This window comes from Gadus chalcogrammus, chromosome 11, assembly GCF_026213295.1.
Source record: "Gadus chalcogrammus isolate NIFS_2021 chromosome 11, NIFS_Gcha_1.0, whole genome shotgun sequence".
Classification (NCBI taxonomy): domain Eukaryota; kingdom Metazoa; phylum Chordata; class Actinopteri; order Gadiformes; family Gadidae; genus Gadus; species Gadus chalcogrammus.
In genome coordinates this window covers 11,854,886-11,882,835 of record NC_079422.1, presented here as the reverse complement: position 1 = coordinate 11,882,835, position 27,950 = coordinate 11,854,886, and the positions used below count along the sequence as shown (strand labels likewise).

General features: G+C 46.9%; 1 protein-coding gene across 3 annotated transcripts; it reads right to left on the bottom strand.

The window, feature by feature from the left end:
• Position 1: 1 nt before the first annotated feature.
• Positions 2-26,725, bottom strand: phactr4b (phosphatase and actin regulator 4b). 3 transcript variants are annotated; one of them, XM_056602659.1, is made up of 16 exons: positions 26,521-26,725; positions 18,007-18,124; positions 17,647-17,691; positions 11,586-11,756; positions 11,186-11,266; positions 10,062-10,664; positions 7,595-7,942; positions 6,309-6,440; positions 4,758-5,277; positions 4,337-4,662; positions 3,305-3,503; positions 2,875-2,930; positions 2,584-2,645; positions 2,343-2,480; positions 1,741-1,817; positions 2-1,570 (listed from the first exon to the last, which is right to left on the bottom strand). In XM_056602659.1, the coding sequence occupies exons 3-16, from the start codon at positions 17,657-17,659 to the stop codon at positions 1,555-1,557; spliced, it is 2,742 nt and encodes a 913-aa protein (XP_056458634.1). In that variant the 5' UTR covers positions 17,660-17,691; positions 18,007-18,124; positions 26,521-26,725; the 3' UTR covers positions 2-1,554. The 3 variants fall into 3 exon arrangements, with proteins under 3 accessions (XP_056458634.1, XP_056458633.1, XP_056458632.1); XM_056602658.1 differs by lacking the exons at positions 17,647-17,691; positions 18,007-18,124; positions 26,521-26,725 and adding an exon at positions 15,780-16,025; XM_056602657.1 differs by lacking the exons at positions 17,647-17,691; positions 18,007-18,124; positions 26,521-26,725 and adding an exon at positions 12,735-13,461.
• Positions 26,726-27,950: the final 1,225 nt, after the last annotated feature.

Below are 27,950 nucleotides of genomic sequence, written 5' to 3'. Positions count from 1 at the left end.
TTACGATCTCGTCGGTCCCATGGCCATGGGGGTCTACCGGAAAGGGCGGACTTAACAGGAAAGAGAATTTTACATCAAGGATTTTTAGGATTTTTAATGAGATCATATTATGAATATTTACAACTAAAAAGAAAGTTATACAATTTCAATAATAAAAAAAAGATATACAGAAAAGGTACTCTTTATAGTTCCATCCTAGAGTTGCAGTCATTCACTATTTAGCGCTTAAAAAAATAACAAATAATACTTTTATATTTAAAATGTCATTTAAAATAATAGGAAGACAAGATAAACAGCATCATTCAAAGATATCTGCATGTACAACCCTGTTATCTACTGGCCGGAGGACACCATAAGATCAAACTGTGTTTTAATGGCGGTCCTGACAAAAATGACTCCCTGTTAACCATTTATTTATTTTCAGATTTTACATATCCCTGATCCACACAGCACTTTGAAATATTCAGCAACATTTAGCGTCCTCCTGTAGACACAAAACAAAAGGCCTTTCATAACATGGCTACAGAATGCATTGTTTTCATCTTTAAAGGGAAAGTACAAAAGTTCATTGAAACAGAAAGTTATGAAACGAAAGACAGACGAGCCAGATAAAAGTACACTGGACTCGCTATTGGCTCGTGCAGCGGTGCTTTGAAAAACTTAGTGATATAAAGCATCACTCTACAGTCCTTCTGACATAGAGGTTATGTTGGCACACAGTACAACTGCTATATGAAGTTGACCTTTCCTATTAACGACAATAAAGCTCAAAAAGCCATCTCACAGCACAACCATAAATACAGGCAAGCCAAATTAAAAAGTAGGCTCAAATAAAAGCTATCATTATTCATATGACCTATCATACAATATAAAATATCTTGTGCATTAAGGAATATTTTTGTAGTTATAGATCTCCAAATTTCATTCTAAGGTAATCTATACACAGCAACGTATTCACAATGACATAAAATACACACAGAATCCCAGAGCATGTCTGACAATGTGAAAATGGCACATCCCAGTCTTCGTCCTCCTCTCCACTCTTGCGTCAGCCCTTGGACTATTACTTATTATTATCACCTATACAATAACTGATGCCTTCATCGCTTATGTTAATAGTCACAGAGCGGGGACAAGGCAATACAGAATGAGTTGGCATCAAAGGTTGTGGCTAAAACCCCGGATGCCCTAAAGAAGCCCACAGGAGAGAAGAGCGTCAGCCATCTCAACGATCAGCCCGACCGAGTTCTCCGCCTTCGCTCCGCTTCGTTGGCACGTGGTTCGCCCGGGAGAACGCCGGATCTCCTGGTCTCAGTTTCGCTGTCAGAGTTTTGTGCGAGCAAAGGAACTGAACGTTTAATGGAGGGCACACGAGTATCCCTGATACTAGGCTTTTTCATCAGCTACAATCGCTTCGTTTTTTTCTTCTTCTTCCGCTGATGTTCTGCACAGTACATTCAGAAACGTTGAGGGGTGGTCTGTTTGTTGAGCAGCTCCGTGGCAGACACTCTGCTAGGTGGTGGACTAAGTGCTTGGTCATCCAGGAAGAGGATGTTAAGGTCGATGGAACCTAGACGCCGTCAAAAGGGAATGTCCATTAATGAAAGACACAACATACTGACAATCGCAGTCCTCAGCACCATGAATTGCAGCGGTGTATTATTTATGACACACACTTTTAAGCACACACTTACACAGTGCGGTTACACAAAGTTCATGAATGAAAGCCTGAACACAGACCTTGTGTAGATTCGACTCTCTTCGTGCACCTCCATCTCAGTGCTCTTGTAGTCGTTGAGCTCCTTGCGGATCGCAGCCTAGAGGTGATGGAGACGGACAGATTTGAGTTGGACACGGATATCCCATTGAACCGATTGATATTGAACTCTTATAAGGTGGGTGGGGGTGCCACCTAGAGGGTACTGCAGGTGGGCCGCTGAGTCATTAAACAAAGTATTGTTTGTTCTCAAAAGAATGTTAATGTTATTTCTCTGATATATATATATATAGATAAAGTCAGTATGGCTTTGTTCTGAATATTACGTTGTTGTGAGTTGCTGATGTGGACCTTTAGTGGAACAAGGTTGGGGACCTCTGGTCTAGAGGCTATTAATCAGGTGAACCCGCCACTGTGAACAAACAAGTCCATCAAGGTGCCCCTACCTGCCCTTGTAAAATGCCTTGCGCGGTTTCCACGACAACGAGTACGCCCCAATGACTACACACATGTGGATGAGGACGTACCTCCCGTCTGTCTTTTAAGCTAATGTTCAGCTTAATGTCATGCGCCAGCAGGGTCACTGCGTTAGCAGCAGACAACATGCGATGACGTGAGGATGTACCTTATCGGCGGGAGTCAGCTTGGTCCAAGGTTTCTCCGCTCTGCGGTCATAATCGTGGGCGTTGGTGACCTCCACATACTCATGGAAACGCAGGATTTTCCGGGCTTGTAGTTCTGCAACCGTTGGTCTTTGGCTGAGCTGTAACCATTAAATTGCAAAGAGTCTTTATTGCACCAGTTTCAGCGGATAACAGCAGATATGATTGTGAGTGTGTGTGCGTGCGATGTATCGTTGCTCTTGCCTTTCTCGTCAGCCGTCGTTTGATCTCCCTGACCTCAGCCTGTCGGTCGGCCTGATTCTTAGCTGAAGAAAGCGATGAGTAATTCTTAATTTAGATTAAACTTCTAAATTTAGTGGCATCTGAATTACTGAACATTGAATTAAAAATATATGTCTTGCTCTCCAGGGAGCACTAGGGAACTGACATTCATTATTCCCGAAATTGGAAAGAGCAGAGAGAAAACAGAATAATAAACTGTGATTTAGCTCAAAACAACAAATGTAAAAAAGGAGAGAGGAAGCTGGTGCTCACGCTGTAGGATGTTCCTCTGCTCCAACTCCTCAGCGGTAGGTCTCTGGCTAAGTCGTCTGGGGGGAGGGAGGGGGGGGAGGGAGAGAGAGAGAGAGAGAGAGAGAGAGAGAGAGAGAGAGAGAGAGAGAGAGAGAGAGAGAGAGAGAGAGAGAGAGAGAGAGAGAGAGAGAGAGAGAGAGAGAGAGAGAGAGAGAGAGAGAGAGAGAGAGAGAGAGAGAGAGAGAGAGAGAGAGAGAGAGAGAGAGAGAGAGAGAGAGAGAGAGAGAGAGAGAGAGAGAGAGACTATTTTTACACACTTTCATCCGTTCGTCATTAACACATGAAGTAGGACAACAATCTGAGATGCTATCCCTGGAAGTCTACACAAACCGCCCAGACGATGCTTTCTTCCTAGCGGGGCAGTGCAGTACGTCGGTGGGCGTGTGTTCACCTTGTGAGGGCCGAGCCGATCTGCGTTCGGATGGCCTCCCACTGCTCCCTGCTCTGCCAGGTGAGGCCCTTCTGGCCCGTGGGCGGGGCCTCCTTGGACGCCCAGTCCGGGGTGAACCTCTCGCGCTCCGGGGCCGACGGCCGGCTGTTCAGCTTCAGGGCCAGGGTGTCCTTCCTCTTCACCCTGCTGGCCAGCGCACCTGGACACAAGGAAACACACGGATAAGGCAAGGTTGGTCAGGTTCATGATAGACACAAGGAAAGAACACAGGTTGGGGTTGGGTTAGGTCAGCCAGGTTCGTTCTGCATGCCCGGGCAACAAGCAGACACACAGGTTAGGTTAGGTTATGTTAGGTCCATCAGGTTCATACAGGCCATCAAGGAACACTCCGGTTAGGTTTGGTTAGGTAAGGTTAGTTGAGTCAGTTTAGTTTAGGTTATGTTCATCAGGTTCATGCAGGACATCATGGAACACACCGGTTAGGTTAGGTTGGGTCCATCAGGTTCGTGCACAGAGATCAAATGCACAGAGATCAGGTTCGTAATACATGAAGTGTTTTATAGTGGTTGGCTGCACTGTTTGGAGACAGGGTGGAATCAAGGCATACTTGAATTTAATTTTCCCATGAAATGCTCCCGGTTGAGGCAAAGTATACGTTCATCTGATAAGTCTAAGACCGTGTCTGCTCTTGGCAGCCTCGGAGAGGGATCAGTTTCACTGTAAATCCAAGTTATTTATGTTCATTTTGACTCAAGCAGACATTGTAGCAAATGGAAACAGTTTTGTGCTATCTGGTTTCATATTGTTTTTATGATAAATATGTAATATTCATATATTGGCATTTACTCTGATTTACTACCATGAACAGCCAGCATAGCGTCAACAGTCTTCAGATGATTCATACAGAAACGATTCCTCGAGCTGGGACACCGGGGACCCCAGGGCGGCAGACAGCTGCCTAACACATCACTCTGTTTGGGGAGCAACACTGATGCGTTCCTCAGCCAAACAAGCCTACTGACGGATACTCACTCATCGGGGGCTCATCCTCGTCCTCGTCCGAGTCTTCGTCTTTATAAAGCACGGGGCCGTCCGAGTCGCTGTTGTCCCCGTGCTGGTCACGCCCGGGGTCTTCCTCCTCCTCCTCTTCGTCCTCCTCCTCTTCTTCCCCGCTGCTGTGGTTCCCATCGGGGATCACGCAGATCCCCGGGGAGATCCCCGGGTCCCCGATCAGGCAGCGCCGGCTCCGCGGCTCCAGCTCAGGCTGGGGGATCTCCCCGTCGTACTCCTCCTCTTCCTCCTCGTCATCGTCGTCGTCCTCCTCCTCCTCCTCCTCCTCGGAGTAGTCATCGTCGTCGCTAGAATGACAAGGAAACAGATGAGTCTGCGGCGGTGGGCCAGGAGGGACCGCCTAGGACACTGTGACACAGAGAGGGCCTACGGGCGCACGTACAGCTTCAGCGGCTGGAGGCTGACGGGCAGCGGGCGGCTGCGGTCCGTCTGGTACTCCGGCGGGGTCTCAAAGAGCAGCGTGTGGGCGCGCTGGGCGCCGTCCGGGTGGGGCTGGGCCGGGCCCGGGTTGGACAGCGCCCGCTGGATCATGATGTGCAGCGGGATGGGGGCGGGGCGCGGCGTCCGCTCGGCGGTGGGGCTGGGGGGGTCGAACAGCATGAGGGGCTGCGGCAGCGGGTGGGGGTAGGAGTGCTGGTGGTGGAGGTGGTGCGCGTGGATGTGCTGGCGGGGCGGAGAGGGCGGGACGTGGGAGGGCAGAGGCGGGGAGGGCGGCGGGGGAGGCAGCTGGAAGCCCACGGAGAAGCCCGAGCGGTCCTCTGGGGGGAGGAGGGAGAGGCCGCCGGGGAGGGCGGGGGGCTCCTCCCCGGGGCGCTTGGACACCGGGGTGGTCCTCCTGGGGGGCATGGGTGGGGAGGGCTTGGCTACAGCCAGGCTGGTGGCCCCCGTGGTGTGGGTGAAGTCTGCCGGGGGAACAGGAAAACACTTTTTAGTCATATATTCACCCTAACCCTTGACAAAGACTGCTACTTTGAGTCCGGATCCCATTCCACATGCAGCATCTCTCAACGTGTACATGGAAGACGCAAACGCGCTTGGACCGATTTGAAAACTCAGGTCACACGTCCGAATCTGCATGAATGCATTCGTACGCGTGATGCGGGTCACAAGACGAGGTTCCACATGGACGCATACATGATGAGGCTGATGTGTGCACAAGACAACTTAGGTGAGACCGAATAAGCACAGCCGGTTGGAGCTGCACAGCCCAGTGTTAAACCTGCAAAACCTTGCTTCTCGAAATGTTCAAATGGTTCCAGGGGAACTGATAAGTGCAGCTCAAATGCAAACCTGGCAATTAGGTGCATGCATATTTCTATGATGGCTATAATTATGAGCCTCATCTAACCCTGCTTAGGACAGTAAAAGGTGCATAATTGTTAAGTCAGAGCCCGGGTGGTGGTGGTTGGAGCATGCAATAGATGGATTAAATCGGATTCCAACTTCCTCCCCTAAATGCCCCTTATCTCAGAGGCCTTTCAATCCTTGTTCTTCCTCCCATCTTTCCATTCCCCTTCGCGCACATGAAAGGAAGGATTAAACCTTATAGTTTACCGGATGCAGTGCAACAAAACAATCCTTATTCGCATGTTAAGATGTCACTGATAAAGCAGGGCTGGCACAAACAGTCTCAGTCACTGATGCGCAGAGGCATCCAGAGTGAGCGCTGGCGCTGCACATGCAATCGCTTACTGTCGCCTCCTTGAAGAAGCAAACCAAACCCGGGGAAAGAACGCATGGCGTCGCAGGATACTGAGGAAGAAGCCACTGCCAGTCAACACACAGAAAGTATCCAGGCCATCAAGAGCGCTATGGTACGCAGACGTCCAAAGCAGAGCGTACATGATGAGAGGGAGGGGGGGGGGGAGGGGTTGCAGGTTCCAGACAGAGGGCGCAGCTCTGCATCGCAGCCCCCCCCCCCGGGTGAGGTTACCTGGACGCAGGCCTCCAGCCCGCCGGCACAGGTAGACCGGAAGAGACAGGTACACGTCGTACTGGCAGTCCTGCTTCCAGCAGGACCAGTAGAAGGGGAGCTGGGTGTTGTCTCCACCCTGCAGGGTGGAGGCTAATGTAGGGGGGGTGGGGGGGTGGGGGGGAGACGGAGACGCAGCCCTTCAGCAAGTGTGTTTACGCTCTAGGAGTTGTGTAGGTGGTTGTTCTGCTGGGCTGCGGAGCATCTGGGTGGTGCTGGGAATGCGGGGGAGGTGGTGGTGGTGGTGGTGGTGGTGGTGGTGGTGGTGGTGGTGGTGGTGGTGGTGGTGGTGGTGGTGGTGGTGGTGGTGGTGGTGGTGGTGGTGGTGGTGGTGGTGGTGGTGGTGGTGGTGGAGGCGAGGTGTATTTTACTTCCTCTCAGGTTTCTGTTCTTCTATTCTAGCATTTACTTCTCTAGCACGAGATGAAGGGGGTTTAGTTAGATGCTATCATTAGACCAAGCCACTAGGAAGAAGGAATGGACGACTGTATTACTGCACTGTGCTTCTAATAAACTACTTGTGATCTCGGGATGTGACCTGCATTCTCCCATCCCATTAGCCACTACTCGTATGCGACATAAGGCGGTAGGATAATAAAGGAATATCTTACAAATGAAAACACTCTAACAGAGTGAGTACCTATATTATCACAATATCGATTGACCTAAAACCCAGACAAGAAAGAAGACACTAATGTCATTCGCACATATTTCAGGTGAGCTGTTGACCCCCGGTGTACTTTCGGAACGGTTACCGCTATGTGAACACTTGAGACACAAAAGACGAATCACACCCACAGCTGTCTGCTTTGCCAAGCACCAAGCCTCATCATATCAATAATCCAGAGGATAATTATCAAAGGAAAAAGAGCAAGCACACTAAATGTGTTTAAAAGCTCCCCATCAGTCCGCTTGTACTGTTTGTACAGGTTGTACAAATTAGAAGTAATACGCTTGGGAACAGCTGTCCAAAGTTCACAGATCACATAATTTGCAGGCCGGTTAAGTCTGTATATGTGTAACGTGTATTTGCGCATCACTCTGTGGTGATTCCCTGGAGAAATGGTGGTGTTAGAAAAGCTGATTCGTATTCACACGTAGTCATCTGTGTTCCGATTGGCCGTTTGGCGGCATCTCGTGCACGGCGGCATGTCGGTGGCTTTGACGTGTACACATTGAATAAACCCCAACCGGCGGCAGCCTGAATGAGTGATCATTAGATCACAGCGCTCCTACGGCTCACTCACCCAGCATGGCGGCGTTGCCTCTGTTGACGGGCTTGGGTGGGGGCGGCGGGGGCTGCTTGGCCGGGTGGGAGCCGGAGGACGGGACCAGGGAGGTGCAGGAGGGGGCGCTCGGCTGGGCGTTGGGTCCCCGGGGGGAGGGCTTGGCCGGGGCGGATGAGGGCGAGAACGATGAGGAGGAGTACGGGGACACGGGGTGGGAGGAGGGGCCGCGAGGCGTGCCCTCCTGGACGGACTCCGTGGCGGAGGTGATCAGCCACTTTGGGGGCATCATGGAGTGCTTGGGGGGCAGCGGCTCCCGCAGGGTGTCCTGCAGCATCTCCAGCTCCGGGACAAAGTGGCTCGCTGACTCTAGAGGGAACACAACCACAACATGAGCAGACGTTATGTCCTGTAGGTGTCTCACAGCGGGTATGATAACGGAGGGAATTTTACGCTCTGAATGAACATTCTGAACATTAGTAGCTTACCTTTTTCTAATTAAATACATTTCTTAAGCACACTAACAGCATATCAACTAGAAAGTGTACACTATCCGTAAAACATACCTAAGATATTTTTCAAAGATGATGAAACTTAATACTGGATAATTATCAGGCCTCTGAAGTAAAGCACAATATCATCTGTTAAATAAACGATTCTTTCACACATTGTGCTACAAATGTTTTAATCTGTGGCTGGAGCAGCGAGTCCGTCTGTTGCTTCACCACCCAATCGCTCGGTTTGCATTATCTGGAGATCCACAGATAACAGAAGAGACCCTCCTCCTACACACATCACCACCAATATTCACTTCCCATACCGTTCTTCAAAACTAACCCATTAATAAACATGGAGAAAGAAAAAAAGAAAGAGAGATTTGGAGGGAGAGGGAGAAATAGAGAGGCAGAGGGAGAAAAAAATAAAAGGGCAAGGAGAAAAAGATCTTCGAATAAGTTGAATGTAGAAATTAATATTCCATCAATCGTACGGGCCGGTAGTAATTTGGGGTACATTACACTTAAAGCTCCATAAGACATTACCACCTAAATTAAACCGTTAAGATAAATCAATTAGCTTCAGTGCCCTGCCCAATATCAGGACTCTTGACAGCGCTGGCGTTACGGGGCAGCGATCGGCACATGAATGGTGCCAACGTAATTAGAGACGTAGAGATGATGAGCTATTCCCTTCTGTTCCTGAATAAGAAGCAGAGCTGGAGCAGGGCTCCGGGGAGCAGGCAGAAGGCCTGTCTATATCTGGGAGGACGTCGTATCAGGAGGAGCGTTGAGCAGGGAAGAGGTATGTAGGTGAGAGACTGAGAAGCCGGAGAAAGTATCAGGCATCACGTTTAATAAACCAGGTCAGGTTAAGATACATGTCCAAGATAAGTCCGGAAAAAGGGGATCGTTTGACACTATTCACTCATAAAATCTCCAATCCGGTTTCAGAATTTCATCAGCCGAGGTTTACGTTTTTTTTTTTTCATCTCAAAGTACCAGATCTAAAAGGCCTTGATTGCACACAGTAACACACCCATAAACAGCAGTAAACAAAATTGATTACTTCCTGCCCTTTTCTTTTGAAACATTTATCAACATGGTTACTCCTTCAAGACATCCTGAGATACAGTGAAGGACTGAAGAGATGTCAGATTGCAGGAGGCTGTGATGTAACAACACTCAGAGCAACAGTTTGAGCAGCACCTGCTTGATACGTAGCCTCGCTAATGCAGCCAAGGTCACACATGGCTCGCAAGCACACCAGACGTCTTGTGCTGCACTTCAGTTGGGGAGGAGCCGGGTAATGTAGGTCTTAAAAGGAGCCTGCCACCGGAATCACATAAACCAAGCGTCCTCCTACGCTTTTACATTCGGAGGTAAAGTGCCGTCGCAAAACGTTAAAAACAGGACGATTGGGTTTTCAGCTGTCTACCCGAATGCACAAATGCGTTTCAAGCTCCTCCGATAATACCCAAGGTTTGGATTCTGGACTCTCGGTTGGCACATATTCATATGTACCCTACCAATAATGTTCTTCAAGGCCTAGCTGATGCTGCTGATTAAAAAGTAATCAAGTAAAACGAACCAGTAGACAGGCGGTGAAAGGTGCCTCACTTCGACTTTTCACCGAAGATTCAATCTATTGTTAGCATTGCGGTTAGCGTTAGATTCACGGCAAGCCATCTTTAAATCAACTGATGCCACCTCAATAAGTTTTAGGTTTGCTCTTCTTATATGCGACAAACCAGACGCGAGTTTAAATGGAGATTATTTTCAGTCAGAAGCAATGCCAAACTAACACCCACCCAGCCTTTGATCTTGCCTAACTCATAATTTTTCAATCTGAAATGTGGGGTCAGTATATGTCAATATTGTAGATGGTTTATAGCTAGATATATTGGACCCCAACCCCATTTGTGTAAGTGTTTTGTTTGTCATCCGGTTTGGCTGCCGGTACCAGAGTGTGAGGGGCTTTACGTGACGCTCACCTCTGCGGGTCCTGCCCTCCTCGGCCGACGCGTGGCGGGGCAGCGTGGGCTTCCAGTCCGCCTCGGCGGGCCGACTCCTCCTGCAGTCCTCAGACGGAGCCTTCTGGAGCCCGGGCCTCTTCTGCCCGTCCTCCGGGCGGAGCCGGCCGCCCCGCCTCCCAGGCCCGTCCTCGGGACGGGGCCGCCCCCCACGCCTCGCCTCCTCCCCCTGGCCCTGGGGGGGGCCCTGCCAGGCCATGTTCGCCTTCCACTCGCCCTCGCCCTGGGGTCGCATCGTCCCTCCGCCCCCTCCTCCTCCTCCTCCTCCCCCAACTCCACCCCCTCCTCCTCCTCCTCTACGTCCGTTATCCTGCGGCCCCATGTGGCCCCTGGGTCCTGGACCCCCCCTGCGGTCCCCCTCCGCGGGGTAGCGCCCCCTGCATTCGTCAGGCTGAGCGAGCCAGGTCGGGTTCATCCTGAAGTCTGCCTCCGAGGGGCCTTTCCCCTGGCTGCAGGGGCTCCTGAGGGGCCCGCTGACCGCAGGACCCCCGCCGCTCATGGGCAGTGTGTGGCCGTTCTTCACGTAGGGCTTCCCCACCTGCTCCGCTTCGATGGTCTCTACAGCTGAGCGGAAACACAGGAGACGAAGACAAGCACAGCAGGTTACCCTGAGGGTCCCGACATGAGATCCAGGTGCTAGTTTGTCGGTGATCATGCCCTTAGGAACCAATGAACACAATTCAATAAAGTCGAGGTGGAATAGGTTTGGTGTGCTGTGCTATGTACGGTTGACATGCTAATGCGACCCCTCCACAGGGGTCCACATGTCCATGGTAACAGGTTGAGCTTGAAGCCCTGAGGGCATCAGGCTGTTGTCTTGCTGGTCCTTTTATAAAAGGAGCAGCTGTAATATAGCAGCAACAAATAAGCAGGATGGGAAGGAATGCTGCAGGGCACAACTCACTCCACTTTGCTGCAGCTCCCGCTGACATCTCTTTATAGATTTTCTGGTGTCAATTAATCTTTAAAACCACACAGAACATTGTGAGACAAAGTGCTCTCCTTGGTTTGGATGGGAGTCACTGAAGAGGGTCAATGGACCTGCAGAAACAGGGGGGGACAGAGACCAACAGGGGCCCTCCTACCGTTCTCCGGGGCCTCCTTCAGCAGTCCCTGCTCGATGAGCTCCTGCCGCGTCCGCCGCGTCGACATCTTCCTCTCCAGAACTGCCGACGACACACAGAGTTCACACCAGCGCATTACACTCTCCGCCGCTCCGACTCATTACAGGACCGGGAAAGTCAATGATCTTGAATAAGAAGCTGCGGGTTCACCGATTTTCCCACAGCAGGATGTTGTGTTTGTCACCTAAAGTATTGCATTTCAGCTGACCGGAGACCGTTTTTCTTTTGTATCATTAGGGGCAGGAAGTAGGAAAAGCAAACTAAGGAATTCCAATAAAAGTTGAATGCAATGCATTGACTTATCCGGAGCTGGGTGTTTCACACGCATTCTCCAGAACACAATGAGGGGGCAGAAACAAACCTTCGGAAGTCTCCTGAAACTTGTCGCTGCTTTTCTTCTTCCTCCACTTCCAGGGTTTGAAGATCTTGCCGAGCGTGGAGAACTTGCCCTTGCGCTTGGGAAGCGAGGAGCCGTCCTCCACGCCTCCCCCCTCCCCTCCCGGCGAACTCTTCTGCTGTTCAACTGCATCCTCTGAAAAAACACAAAGGGTTCAGAATGAAGCCAGCGTTCTGTGCAGAGATATATAGAAGCAGGCATAACGGGAGAACAAAGCCCCCTCTGCATAAATCAGCCACAAACCACAGCGCTCCCTGGGCTGATCTGAGATAACCAAGCAGCCCTTCATCTGTGCTGCGGGTACAACAGCAGGACAGAGAATCGTGATGTAGAATAACTTTTATTTCTTCAGCTCTCTCAGGTGTACAATGTGCTTTAGCGAGGGAAACAGAGACCGATGAGGCAGTATGCTACCACAGGTTCCATGGTTGCCCCTGGTTTCCATCAGTCCTTCACCCACTGAATGTTAACAGGTGTCAAGAGATGGGGTGGGAGGGGCCCTTTCCTCCTCTGACTTCTATCTGACTCAATAGAAGGAAATGTGCATGTAAAGAGAAATACAGTATCAGACTGAAGGGGACCTCAGGGAACCATCACACGCTTGTCAGAAAGCCAACCCCCTCCTAAAGGGCACTTATCATGAGTCGATGCCTCCGCTCTGCATCAAAGTGACACGCTGCCGTCACCGGTGCCTATTCTGGACCTGGTTATTGGCAGAACAAACTGACAGCTTGCTGAGTTCAGGACAGCTATCAGCACATTGAACCTGCTATGCTAAGAAGGCCGTGGGCCGCTTTACTGAGCAGACATAACAATCAAGCGTGCACACACACACACACACACACACACACACACACACACACACACACACACACACACACACACACACACACACACACACACACACACACACACACACACACACACACACACACACACACACACCTCTGATGTTCAGCCACTTGACGATATTCAGCATCGTCTCCATCCATTTGTTTGTTCTCATTCACTACCTTTTAACTTCTACACTGATGATCAGATCTACCAAACCAACCAAACAGCAGCCAGGCCCAGGGGCTGCAGAGTGTGTTCAAGAGGTCAGCCTTTGGCTACCTGGACACGGGGGTCTTGGCGTCCAGCTCCCATGGCGATGAGACCTGAGGCAGCATGCCATCAGGAAAAGAGGAAGCATTCACCAACCCAAACAAACTCCTGATGAAATCAGTCAAACACCAGGCAGTTTGGCTCCCAACACGAGAAATATCCAGTATGGGGTCCAATCCTAAAGTCCATGTCCGGACCATGCATGTCCACTGTCTACCGGCCGGGGGGAGACCTCATTAGGAGAGCGCATTCGGACCAGGTACCGTCATATCCAGGGGAAACATTGCTCAAGGGCCTGGTCCTCCCCAAGAGGCCACATTTCTGACACAGGAAGTGTAAGAAATGTCCTGTCAGAGTACCGGCGTCCACTCAGCTGAAGCGATAGAGGCAGGATAACAGCTAGCTGCTGATAGTTCGCTAGCAGGAATACCCTGCCTGTACACCCCTCAATCCAAACACTTTCACGCCAACACGGATGTTTACTGATAAGTCCTTAATAGAGCAGCATAGGACGCAGTAGTCGTGCCCCATGAGGGAAATGCAGAACTACCCGGGATCAAAACATAAGAAATATCCGTCTCTGTTGTAAAAAATCCCATTCAGAGGGATATAGCTCCACTTGATAAACAACTAGTTCACCGATGATGAAATCGGCACAACAATAAGCCAACGGTGTCCGTAAAAAGTAGTCCTAAGTGGACGTCCGGTCAGGCACTACAGCTGAGTGACTACAGAGGAGAAGGACGCAGTGGGAAAGAGCTACAAAGACAAAAAAGGGCCAGAGCTGGGAATAGAGAGGGGGGGGGGGGGGGGGGGAGGGTCAGCCTGGAAACACAGGGAGGGAGGAAGCAGTGCTACACCCTGATCCTAACAGAGAGAACAATAACAGAAGCTCTTCCCCTCGCTTTTAACATAACACAGAAATCACAAAAACAAGGTACAGCTCATGGAGCTGAGTAGCATGCCATACAAGTAGATTGCATGTCCTGTGATATTGACAGAAAAACATTCCTTTGAGAGAGCTCCAGACCTCTAAGTAATGGTGTCTGAACCGGGGCTTTTCCTAGATAACACTCAGGAAACGAGCCCAGTAGAGGGGAGATGGAGTCAGACTCTCACAACCTCTTAGGCCCCACCTTCTCTCGCTCTCTCGCTCTCTCTCTCTCTCTCCCTCCCCCTGTCCCTCTCCCTCTCCCCCATATGACTCAGGGAGGTCAGGTGAATGTGTGGTAAAAAGGAACACTTGTTTTAAGGGCTTTAGCCCTCATCCAACTTACATAAGAGCACCAACGGGAGGGAGGGGTGGAGTTATACCCCCGTCTCGGTTTAAAAGGCGGCACATTATGACATTTCATTGTTTAACTGGATGAAATTAAGTGGATTGACTCAGCTTCAAGCACTCTGGAATGCCCCTTGTTGACAAATACGCGTGTGCCGTTTATTCAGTGACAGGAAAATGTGCAAATAAGTCGAGATTAGGTGAAGTAAAAGGAAAAAAAACATCTTCCCCGGGGCTCTTTCGGCTGTCATGCAATTGAAGGTAACCTTTTTTTTTTCTCACAGCTAGCTGCAGGCAGGTTTATTTGAAAGACAAAGTGCTAATGATTGACAGCATGAGGACATCTGCAGCGAGGGTATGTGAAGATTGGTCAGTGGTGTCAAGCTTTTCCTGGACACATATGACCATGTGACGTAAGCTTCCTGCTTCTCCTTTATGACGGGGTGGTGAGGGAGTGAGGTTGGTAGGTGTCAGAACCCCTGCTCCCTAGACTCTACATGACATGAGTCTTTGATGGACTGCGAGGGAGAACATTTCCCATGTGTGTTAGGGGTGGTTGATAAGGCATGTTGTTATGACATTTATTGTAATGGCCCTAATACGGCTGGCAAGGAGAAAACCACAAATGAGCAGGTGGAAAACCAAGAGGGTACAAGCTACTGCAATCCTACAACTGCACCAATGGACTCTCGCAATAATATGAAAATCTGGATTGCTGAAATGCTGATCTTAATTGGCCTTGCATGTGTAAGTCCACTTCAAAGGTAAAGCGAAAAACACATGTAATGTGCTTTGGTTTATATCCACATAGCTTGGCTAGAATTACCTAGAGCTATCCAATGACCTCACCTCACTAAAATACCAAAATAAAACCCTTTTTCCTTTGAAAGATAGCCACATGAATGACTGGTCAAGCGCTACGCTCATGGATATTAAAACACATTCCTTGAGTTGAAAAGTAATGGGAAACATGGCATGAATAAGGCCCAAACATCGCCACAGGGCGTCAGATCCAGAGATGATGGTGTTGGGCTGAGGAGGGTATAGAGGAGTGGGTCTGGTGGAGAGTTCTGCTGGGCCCGGGGCTCTGTCCATCCACTCACACCTGAGATGGACCCATGATGCCTCAGAGGGAAGCACCAGACACCCGTTTGCAACCAATGGGAGCTGTCCATCCCATCTGGGACCTTCACAAGAAGGGGCTGCACAATGTTTAGGGAAGTAATCATTGCCATTTTTAAAGTCTGGATCCCCTCTGTTCATTGACTGATTCTAAATACAAGTACGTTCTGTGGGCCAACAAACTCAACAACGGGGGGAATTAAACACCTACAGAGATAACAAAACGTTCCAGAAGCCATACAACACGGGATTAACCATTGATTGATTTTTTACTTGTTGTCCGTATGATAAACATCATTTCTTCATTTCATAAATTAGACTGAGCAGTCATGAGGGAATGTGCCAAATCTGAAGTACCCCCCCCACACACACACACACACACACACACACACACACACACACACACACACACACACACACACACACACACACACACACACACACACACACACACACACACACACACACACACACACACACACAGCTGATGTTCAGCCACTTGACGCTGATAACATTCTCAGATTCTACACTGGTGACGGCCCCTACAAACTCCACTCTGAACAACATTTTAGGTCAATACATTCAGTTTGGTTGTTGATCGTACAGAGAATACGCTTTTGTTTCTTTGAGCAGCAGAGACTGCTGAGACTCACCGCCTTGCTGTTGCTGGTCATTATCTGGCGTCTGCAGACGAAGGCTCTGTCCCATGATCCAGCCCCCTAGGGGCCTCTCCCTGCACTCTACCCAGGAATGTGCACTCTAAGCCGGGCAGGAGGCCTCACCTGCTCTCCTCCTGCTCCACGACGTCCACACGTCTTCCCCCTTAGCACTGGTCCTCCTCCCCCTCTTGGTTGTGAGTGTTTGGTTCACTTTTCCTCTCCTCCAGGACTTCAGTTCAGTCCTATCCCTCTCCCCGCCTCTTTTAATCTCCTTAAGACCTTCCCTCCCCACAGGAGCCTCACTCCCTCTCTCCTGACCCTCCCTCCTTGGCTTCCAGTGCAGGTCAGCATTCACAGTAGATGCCTACCATTCCTAGGGAGAACACTGCTTATGTTTTTAATTTGCTACGGATAGTCTGCTGTATGTGTGTGTGTGTGTGTGGGTGCGTGTGTCTATAAACTATTAAAGTAATGTGTTTATGTTGGGGAACGCACGTATCCATCCCTGTTGTTCTAGCATCAGTTTATATGCATGTGTATGCCGGTGTTGTGCTTGTGTGTGCGTGCGCGGCTGCGCGCGTGTGTGTATGTATATTTGTCTTCTGCGTGTCTTGTGAGGGAGAAACAAAGAGGAGTCTGTAGCCCCTGCATATATTGTTCAATGTCAACGCTCAGATTCAGGTCAAGAGTTAAACATGGACACTCTGCCGTAGAGAACCATAACAGGCGTTCCACTAAATATCTGCACGATTCACGAGCTTGAGAACCTCCACAGCGCCAGCATGGCAATGAAACAAAACAGGCAATTAGATGGAAAAAAAAAAGACAGAGAGTTCCAATAAAACTCTCCTTGAATTGTAATTGAATTAAGGGGCAACTTAGGACTTCATTAGCTGTCTTGGACAGAATAGCGACTCCCCCACTCTAGAAGACAGGAGGGGTCCGTCTCTTGCTGGGCTTCCATTAGTGGGAGACGGCGATGAGATAAGGGCCACTGCTCTACTCTAGGAGAGCCATGTGCAGCATCTGGGGGATGTAGATGCTTCTGATGGACAGCTAACCATAACAAGGTCACAAAACTCGTTAAAGTTGGAACGACGGGACGGACGCTGGCCCAGCCAAGGCAATGCAGAAGGCGGCCCACGAAAGCATCTCTCCCTTCCACAGCCAATAGCCCACTAATAGCAGCCTAGGCTGGCGTTTAGAAGCCAAACGGGGGATTTACCACGCCACACACTCCACTAAATACCTGAGGCTTCAACGCATTTAGAGATCTCTGAATCGACTCCTCTTTCGGAGACCCTGAGCGCATTAGGTTGAGAACAGGCGGACGCTTTCAGAGTTTTATGCCCCAACGACGGCGTCTTTCAAGCTGGACCTCTCAGTTGGAGACGGCGCTCCCTTTCCCTCTCCCTGTGCCCCAGATAGAGCCTCCACACCAGGCTGCCATTCAGAGGGAGCTGGGCCAACCCACATGAGCCCAGAACCTGTTGGCCTGACCTGGATAACAGACTGGGCCTGGCTGCTTCATAACGCAGGAAAGGCTGAGTGAGACAAACAGGCAGCCGTACCACACATACAAACAACACCCACACGGAACGTTTGATATAGCTGATGCTAAAGGAGGACGTGTTGTTAGAAATGTGGATTCAAATCCAGCTTTATAGTTTCATAAAAAAAAGAAAACACATTTCGGGATTGGTTAGCCTGGTTCCGTAACCAGCCTTCAAAGCCCAGTAGGTCGTCGCGTTTATATCCGAAGTGGCCCATAAAAAGCTCTGGGTTAGGCTGGCTCTTATAAACATGTCACGGTTCAGTGCAAACTTAACAAAAAAAATACTAAGAGAGACTAACAACTCACCACGACTTTCCATTACAGCGTACGAAGCACGCCAATCGACGGGTCCTGTAAGATAAAACACAACATGTGATCAGCCTGAGAAGTGTCTAGGAGGTACCTCATGCGACTTTTCGGTTTCATTAAATAAGTGTTTTTTCTTAGCGATAAATGCTTGATACAAACACACTAAGTTCAAGCATTATATCGAAAGAAAAATCTCAGTGACATTTCCCTAAAAAGTATTTGCATTTACAAAGAATGGCACAACGATTTTGGAGTGGTTTAAGGCTAACAACATAAAACACCATTTCTATATCTATTTCCATTCCCGAGCCTGTAATCATGCAATAGTCTGAATCTGTATGAAAGGTGGAGACGTACGCTGTAGAAAGTCATTGGAGTGCGGGTGGCAGAGGCGGTCCTGAGCAGCAGTTGATGGGCAGTGTCCTAGGTCTCCACCAGTCTAAGGAGGTCAGCTACACCCATCTCAACCCCGCTTCTGGCAACACATAGAGAACATGTACAGCATGCCAGCAGTGAGTGGTGTGAGGCTCTTATAGCAAGCCTTGCTCCATCGATTAAACATTCATGAGAAGCAATGGACTCAAACGCAAACCTGTAAACGACCAGAAACACCATTAAATATTAACACCAGCGGGTCTGAGCTCCGGGACTTGATTCCAAGTGTATCAAGGGAATGCTCATGATTTACATAATGAAAGGACTTTCAGAGCAAATGAGAAAAATGTACGGTTCAAAAGGTACGATCGGTATCACAGCAAGGTATTTTCAGAAGATCAGATGAAGAACGTAAAACGCAAACACGTTACTGCTGTAACTTGGTATATTATTAAATAATATACAATGAAACACAGGCAAAATAAAAGTGTTGTAATGTGAGAGAGACAGAGATAAAGACAGACAGGGAGAGAATGGAGTTGAATTGAAAGAATTGCTGATTTCTTATTTAAATCATTGCCCCCCAGCGCCCCCTGGCTCAAACATGGTTAAATGCAGGGCTGTGATAGTATTAAAGCTAGCCAGGCGATTTGGAGGAACCAGCCAGAGCAAGCTCGATTTTGAAAGTAACCAACCGAAAAAATACAGACCCTCCCTCCAAAGCCACTCCCCAAAATACTCGAGTAGCTCGCTAACTTTAGCAATAGGTCTGCTGTCCTTGTGCTAATGGCCTATGACGGAAACTGTTACCTATTTTGGGTCAAAGGCTGAGCATTTGATGTATTGATTCTACCCAACTTAAATATGAAGAAGGAACCAACATGGCTGACATAAGTATAATACAATGATGCTAAACAATGATTAACTTGTTTGCCAGAAGTACACACCAGGATGATAAAGATGTAAAAAAAAAAGGATGGATTCTCCTGAGAAATATGCTTCATTGCAGGGCCTTGATAAATGTGTAATTGTATTGATTGATCAAAAGGCAGCTAAGTGAGAGGCATGGGATTCGGCTTTTTACAGATTGGAACTTGAACTCATCGCCAAGAACCCGGGGCAGAGTGGAAGGGGAAGACCCCGAACAGAGATTTAAGAGTGAAGACCCCGGACAGAGAGTTAAGAGTGAAGACCCCGGACAGAGTGGAAGAGTGAAGACCCCGGGCAGAGTGGAAGAGTGAAGACCCCGGGCAGAGTGGAAGAGTGAAGACCCCGGGCAGAGAGTGAAGACCCCGGGTAGAGAGTGAAGACCCCGGGCAGAGTGGAAGAGTGAAGACCCCGGACAGAGTGGAAGAGTGAAGACCCCGGGCAGAGTGGAAGAGTGAAGACCCCGGGCAGAGTGGAAGAGTGAAGACCCCGGGTAGAGAGTGAAGACCCTGGTCAGAGAGTGAAGACCCCGAGGTAGAGAGTGAAGACCCTGGTCAGAGAGTGAAGACCCTGGTCAGAGAGTGAAGACCCCGGGCAGAGAGTGAAGACCCCGGTCAGAGAGTGAAGACCCCGGGCAGAGAGTGAAGACCCCGGGCAGAGAGTGAAGACCCCGGGCAGAGATTGAAGACCCCGGGAAGAGTGGAAGAGTGAAGACGCGAGGCCATACAAGAACTGGCAGTCCAGCTGCTCTTGGTCAGAAACTATTGCAAGAGTCTGGAGTTTGAGACCTGGGGCATACTGCCTTAATATCACATACATTACGTTTGAACGCGTTAACCAAGGTTTGTATTTTATGCAAAACTAAACAGCTTTGCCCTTTGACATTTATCCATTTTTACTTTTAAACTTCCCAATCTGTGGAAATGTGGAAGGACAGATCACATATATATACACACACAAACACAACCACACATATATACATATACAATTATATATATATATATATATAATATGTACACACACACACACACACACACACACACACAGTATATATATATATATATATATATATATATATATATATATATATATATATATATATATATATATATATTGCTAACAATTAAAATGAAAAACACTAATAATAAATTAATTGAACTTGTTTTTATACACTAACCCTATCATCGAAACATTCTTAAACAGTATAAGGACATTTGCTAGGCAAAGGTCAAGCAGAATAGGTATTGTTTTTTGATCAAGACTGCATGGCTAAATTGGACTTTGAAGTGAGTGCCTCATAGTAATGACTTACTAGACTGTCTTTCCTCTGTTCGGTGAAGTGTAGAACACAAATGGTCAAATAAGTCTGTAGAGATATTATAAACATGCTGCATCCACAGTTCTGTGCATGTCATCAATACAGCACATGGCCATTGTTCTATTGTAGTGCCCATCCACTAGGTTCCTCATGAACACCTGTTTACAAGCAGAACCACAGAGGCTAAAAGAAGAAGCTAGGCTTAACCACATGTGGTTAAGCCTACATCATACATCATAACATGGACCATACTGTATTCTTACATTTTCTCTGAAATATTTTATTTTGTGACCAGTGTTGTTTAACAATTATTAAGATATAATTGTTGAGAAGTCTATTTGTCTAGACAAACCCTGCCTCTTTAATTCAATTACAATGTCACCAATATATATTTTTGATAAACTAAATCTTCATGTAGTACCAGGAAGGTAAAAGTTACATTTTCAATGAAAAATCTTTTTAGAATGGTGAATAAAAAGGTACACTTATGGTTTATGACAATGCTCAGTGATTGCCACAAAGACGCGAGTCCACTTTTTAATTAAAGGGAAGACGAATATTTATTTGTAATTATATGTAATATGTAGTTCTTCTTTCACCCTGCCTGGGTTCTGTCGCAATCTTGACCAGCTCACTGTACATTATCCCACTTATTACATGGCTACTTAAAAATCGATAATTTGACACAAAATATATAACACATACATACATTATATTGATGCTCCAAAAATAATTTGGTTGAAACTGCGTCCATGAATCCAAGAATGATCAGACTTGCGTCTAAAGCAATCAGTCTGTTAGTCATCGCAGCGGTCTGCTATTCAGAACTGTAGAATGACGTACAAACCATTGAAAAATGTGAATTGAGTATTCAACAGACCCGTGTTAAACAATATAGCAGGTAATCTGTATGATCAGTAGTGAGTGTAGTGTATGGATGGATATGTGAAACAGGACCTGCATCAGGGACAGAGGCACAGGACAGTCCGTCACCCGGAAAGAACCACCAACTCAGGATGTTCCAGTAGTTCTGCAACAGCCACAAACCATTCGATGTTCTGTAGCCAATTCTGGGACAACTAAAAGCTCTGAACACGACGCAGGCAAAACTAACCGCACTGAATACCATGCAGGCAAAACGAATTCTTCTGAACATGACGCAGGCAAAACTAGTAAAAAGCTAGTGTAACAGAATCTCACCGAGGCAAAGATAATTATTCTGAACACAATGCAATCAACGCCAGTGGTTGTAAGTTGTCGATAACATTTGTTAAAACCCTTTGTTAAGAACCAAAGCTAAGGGGTTCTAAAACCGGCAATACCAAGGCTTCCACAAGCGGCAGCAGCAAAACCCAGGCATCTCAAACCACCAAATAAAGGCCTTCTATAACCAGCAAATCAAAAGGTTCAGGCCAGGGCAATTCCAAGGTCTCTGAATGAGGGACTGCCAAGGAAAATGGATCTGAATCCAAAAGGTGCAGGCACAGCCAACTCCAACCATGAAGACACAACCCAATTAATCAATTTCCAGTTTTAACAACCGCAACTCTTTTTGTAGGTCAAAAGTTAAAACTCATAATAGTGAAATAATAATGTTTTAAAAATAAGCAGCAGTCGCCAAATCTTACGTAAATAACAACTTTTTAGCATAACAAAAACAATGTCTACCTAATAGGATCAGATTGCACATTGATCCAGGAAAAATATTTGCACCTTCTCAACCCTATTCGAACTAATAACGACCTAAGGCCAACATATGAAACAAACTAACTCACAAACTCACTTTTACCAATTGAACCATACTAAGCCAACCTAACCATTTTGATGAAACATTCACACTTGGTTTTGGCAACTCAACCAAACCAAAAAAAGTTTTAAACTAGCCCCAACTGAGTTGTGACCAGGCTGTGATTGCAACAGTCAAAACATGATTAAAGGAAGGAAAGATATCAAAAATAAGATACGGATATAACAAGAACAAGTATTTGTATGATCAAGGGTGAGTGCAGTGTATGGATGAGTGGAATGTGTTACTACATGTAATACATGTGGGATACTATAGAGAACACACAAAAGGCACAACAACCATTATAACACACAAAACCAAAAGGCCCAAGACCAAACCAAAAATAACTAAAACCAGACACCAACCAGCTAGTATGGGAAGAGAGAGAGGGGCCGATGCTGTACACCTTAAGCCTGCAGGACCATCCGGCACAGGTGGCCACCAAAAATATGTATTAGCAAAGGTAGATAGGGCTGGAAGGCTTCAAGCCCAAGGGCCAGAGAGAGCAACCTGCGGTGAGGAAGAGTTGATGATCCAGCTTTTGGGTTATAGCACTTGGCGTCACCCAATAACAAGGAGACTGCTCTGTCCATTTGAAATCCCATTTAAAAAAGGTTTGAGGATGTAACGTAGAGACACTTGCATATCTATTTCCCGTCATCACATCACCTTAAACCAACGCAAAATTGAATACAGTCACTTAATAAACATCAAGAATGCAAACAGGTTGCTGAAAAGGTTGGTGTGTATGGTAAATCGCTAGCACTCTGATGTGTGTGGCTGGAATAACGACCAGTTTCTAAACTTGTCAGTAGCTCATTACATAGCAGCGTTTCAAATAATGTAGGGAATAAGCACAGTGTGGTGTGCTTGTGCAGACGGTGGAAAGGGAAATAATTGAAACTGTTTCTATTGTTATTTATATAGAAGCAATGCAAGGCAAACCCTTCCCATGGAGCAACAGCCTTAACTCGCCAGGGATTATTCATTTTCAGTCGTAATCAATCACTGAGGCAGAAAATACAACAAATACCTTGAAGCGGACTGACATGAAGGACATTTAAATGACACAGCTCTGGAGCGACTAAGGCCCAATCCCATTTCTACCCCTTACCCCTCCCCCTTGTTTTGAAGGGGTAAGGGGAAGGGGAAGGGGTATGGGGAAGGCGTAAGGGATAGAAATGGGATTGGGCCTAAGGCCCAATTCCATTTCTACCCCTTACCCCTTCAAAACAAGGGGGAGGGGTAAGGGGAAGGGGTAAGGGGTAGAAATGGGATTGGGCCTAAAACATGAGCTTTCTAGTGCGACTGCACCAATAGACAAACAAGAGAACCAGCAGAAAGAGAGAGGGGGTCGTCACGTATTGGATATTCCGTCCTGCTGCATGTACCAAAAGCAGATCATCAATGCTTGGAGGACATAGCGCCATACATAAGACACCATTTTCTTAAACTTCGTAACGACACGACAACCATAGAATTCATTGAAGCCTACGTGTTTCCATTGTCATGTATCGACCCATGCCTTCGAGTGCCTCTAGCTAGTGTATCATGATCTTCAAGGCCTGGCTTGTGTTGGGCTAAAAATGTTCAGAGGAAAACAGGAAGCACTGTTGGGGGGGGCTATCAAAGCACTATCAAAGATATTTTGTGGTTTTTTCAAAGAGCCACATATTCCTATAAGGTGTGGGTTCGTTGGTGGTATTGCTGTTTTTTTTATAAACTCCTACCCAAGGCCACCACCTTGTTTGAATGACTCAGGAAACAAAGAGGATCTCTCTAAATCTTACTATAACATCTCTAGCACAGACTGAGATACCGAAAAATAGTACTCAAGCAAATCTTCTCCAGTTTTGGCCGCTGCCTTGTATGTTGCATAACAGTTGCACGCAACGTCAAATATGTAAACTCAAATGTAGTTTCAATTAAGTTGACCTCCTCAGAAGGATGCCCATGCACCGACATATTGATGGCCTAGTTCCTCCTTCAAGTGGTTAACTCTCTCCAAACCTTCCCAAACCAAGAGAAAGGAGCTATTGTAGAAGAAAACATAATAAAGGGTTTGTCAAAGTTCTTCTCCACATTGTAACAGATATAGGACTTCTGGCCCTGCAAACCATTTTCCCGTTATTTTATCAGCAACACAATGATCCCATCTCTTCTCTCTTTTGGCACCTTTTACTACATAAGTAAGCTTTGTATTATGTCAAAGCTGCCAAACTGTGACATGGACTTCAGGCAATACAAAGCTACTGTATTGCCTGAAGTATACTGAAATCAATAGGTCTTTGCAAATGTGATGCTTTTGTTCTCTCTCCTCTCTTTGGCTCCAAACCAAAGCTCTGGTAGGTCTCACACCACTTTGGCTGAGAACAGTCAGTTCTCGCTGGGAAGATTCAGCGAGCACCAATCGGGTGGGGAAACTGAGCTCTTTGAGGCGGATAGCAGAATTACGACTGTATAATATACTGTGGGATGCACACCCTTGAATGCCGCACTTTACCAGCGATGATTCAATTACGAAAAGAGCGGAAACGGGAGCAGCTGGCTTGGCGGTGGCATCTTTAAATAGCAGCTAAACTTACACTGGAGGACTCGCTTGTTGGCACAAACAGCTCAGTTGAGACAAATCATTGTATTCACACTCACCTCCGCAAATCACCTCCACAAACACAGAAACACAAGAGTCGACGATTAAAAGAGAGCTGCAACACCTACACTTAAATACCTGTGGTTCTTTCTCGGTTCGTACGAGTCCAAACTCCCCCCGAAAAGACCTAGAAACGGACGTGATCGATCTGAATCAAATTTATGTGAATTCCAGAACTCTATTCGGACCAATAGTGGCCAGGCTCTGGGATAGCAGAACTTTAATAGCTGGACCCTGTTCTGCAGATGCTCAGTGCGGTGCACCTGGCTGCTGCAATAGGGACGGGTATCGTCGGCGCCTTCTCCCTATACAGGCCAACTGAGCGTCATCACGAGCTTGTCCCAGAAAAGCCTCACTCACCACAGGGACCGACGGCCCACTTTTACTACAGCCCAAATATCTTCTCACCTTTCCGACCTTTCTCAAGACTGTGCTAGATGGCCGTGTACCCTGGCAACGCAAAGTTCTCATAAATATATAATTGTAATGCGTGTCTTCCTCTTTATCTTCTTCTGAGGTATTTAGCCTTTCTGACCAGTCTGAAGTAAATGGGTGATGGAACACATTAACTAGGAGTGTTAAAGGAAGTACAGTCTGTTATCTGTCCTGTATGAGGTCTAACTGAACCTTCAGAGTGGGTTTTTAATGGTGTTGATCCAGCATAAAGGGTGCATCACTGCTTACATTATTTTGAGGACAAATTAATACAGGGCTAACCAAGTCAATTGTAGAAGAAATTCCTGACAATTCCCTGTATCAAATAGGCCAATTAATTATTTTCTTTTTTTTATATAAACGCAGATGGGTCTTATTAATAATTCAAAAATACCCCCATTTACGCAACGTGTCAAATTTAATTATTTTCAAATAGATCCCTTGATGTAAGTGACTAATGATCCATAGTAGTAGTTTGGCAGCTCACAATTGGGTAATAATTAAACATATGGCATATTGCTGTACCAAATCATTAATAACAATTTGAATATGACAACAACTTGGATGCGATACACCTGCGAGACCGTCAATATTTACGTTTATACGCACTTGGATAAAATCTAAGATTTAATTTCAGAAATGTTTTGATGTATTGCGTATAAAGGCTACATCTCGCAAAAGAAGAGGCTCGTAACGATGAACATCACCGCGTGGTGTGTATGAGCCTACAATCGCCTCCCTCCCTCTCTCTCTCAGAACAGGCGACGTTGTAGCAACCATGGTAACAACACTGGGATAACTTGTCCTTCGTATTGCATAATGATGGTGCTGTAGTAAAACGCCAGCGTCACACCTCTGCCGGTTTATAATTGACCGCATTAAGAAACACTTTTGTGCTGCAAACGAATCGCATTTTTACAAATGCTCTCACAGTTCTGTCCTTCCGAGGAGTGCAGCATCCCTGCACGCCGGAGTCCCGACCACCCCGGCCTACTCTGGATCCCCACGTTCAAGCAGTATGCAAAACAGGTTTAAAATGCCCATTGCACAAGAAGCGACACATCTTATCGCTATCCCACTGTCTTCACGGCCACCTCTCCCGTTACCCCGCAGGCCGTCCTTTGTGTTCGTGGATCTCCACTGTGGAGAGCATCAATGGGAAAATGGAGTTGCAGTGTTGTGTATGTGAACAACACCGACTGCTGTCTACAGCGGCAACATGAAACCTGCCCGAACCACGTCCCAGTGTGGAAAGGCGTTTGTTTTGACCGTAGATATGCTATTCATCTGGGAAGTTAAAAGAACTTTGGTCTGCTGTGTGAATGGAGTGGATCTCGCCACTCCATCACCGGGTCCCTCGCCGGGTACTTCTGTGCTTACCTCTTCCTTTGCGAACTGTTCTCCTCCTTGGAAATCAGTTGCAGACGAATGCAAAAATAGAAACCGTGTCATTTCTTCATAGAACCCTTTTGTTCAAATCTCGGGTCCAAACTTTTTATGCTTTTGCTCACAAACCGGAAAATCGCATTTTGGTACCAGGAGTTGTTGATGGAAACAGCAGCGCCTCTGCGGCTGATGAGGGGAAAAAAACTAGTATCAATGTTTGTAGTTTGAAGACTTCAATACCCATGATGCACTGCGAAAGAAGCGCCCGGGGCATGCCTTTTTTAAATGCACAATAAACCACAATTTAACAGTTGAAATAACCTTTAAGATAATACATTTTTGATTATTATTATTTTATTTGAAGTGGTTAGGTTCACTATATTTTTGAGAAAGAAATGCGTCGATATCATCCTGCTAGCTTCAGTCTTGGATGTGCTACAGTGCAACAACATTTCATGGTTTGTAAAGGCCATCTAGTGGTCGATTTTAAACAAAGCATTCATTATTACTTAATTCTCATAATTGGTGCAGTCTATGTTTCGATTCAAACATAATTAACTGATAACAACCTGAAGTGAGCAGTACTGAAATCATTTGCTAGAAAGAACTTGGGAGGGAGCGACGGCAACCACTCTCTCAGAGAGAGAGATACAGAGAGAGAGACTCAAGATAGATGTATTTGTACAGCCTAGCTACCAGTATAATCATTTTAACAGTCTTCACAAACCCATGTTTTACAACCCTTAGCACTATAATCTATGTTTTATATTACTAGAATTCATTGATAGTGGCCCGTGCCTACAATACACATATTTGAATTTGATTCACCACTATGGTTTGGGAAAAATAAATAAACTAGAATTTATTATTATGAAACTATGTTTCTCGTGCGATTGTAGGTAATTCAAGGACATATTCTTGGTATGGATGGGTGAATGTGTACCTACTTCATAAGATGACCCACTATCCCTAGCAATCATTTGATTAATAATGTTTGCCCAACCTGAACCCATTGACAACTCCATAGATAACTTTTTGCTTTTGTGTAAAGTATGCCCTTCGCCCTTCATTAAGCCTGATTACAGTAATTGCTCTTTATATGACAAGCACATTAGTTCTTTGGAAGTCTGACTCAGATGTTATCATTATCACAATGTGCTTGCCTATGTTCCACTTGGAACCCCCCCACTGTTGAGGGAGTTGTGTTGTGTTGTGATGACTGGCTCATGTTTTTCTACTGTGACTTGGTTTGTGTTTTAAAGCTCAATCTCTGTCTCCAGCAGGGCAGTGGCACTGAGCTATGCAGGAATGTAAGTTGCATGGGGGACAGCTGTAGAGGATCTGACCTCTGGAACTATCACATTGCAGTTGAATATGGTTTGTGTTCATCAAGTGATGGACTACTCCATGTCTCTTTAGCTAAT

Bases quoted from the DNA above. Each gene is read 5' to 3' on its own strand.
- phactr4b (XM_056602657.1), bottom strand. From the start codon at position 12,813: ATGCTTCCTCTTTTCCTGATGGCATGCTGCCTCAGGTCTCATCGCCAT. The intron at 7,943-10,061 runs GTGAGCGTCACG...TGTTCCCTCTAG, and splicing joins GGAGGGCAGGACCCGCAGAG to AGTCAGCGAGCCACTTTGTC. The intron at 4,663-4,757 runs GTACGTGCGCCC...TTGTCATTCTAG, and splicing joins AGCCTCCAGCCGCTGAAGCT to CGACGACGATGACTACTCCG.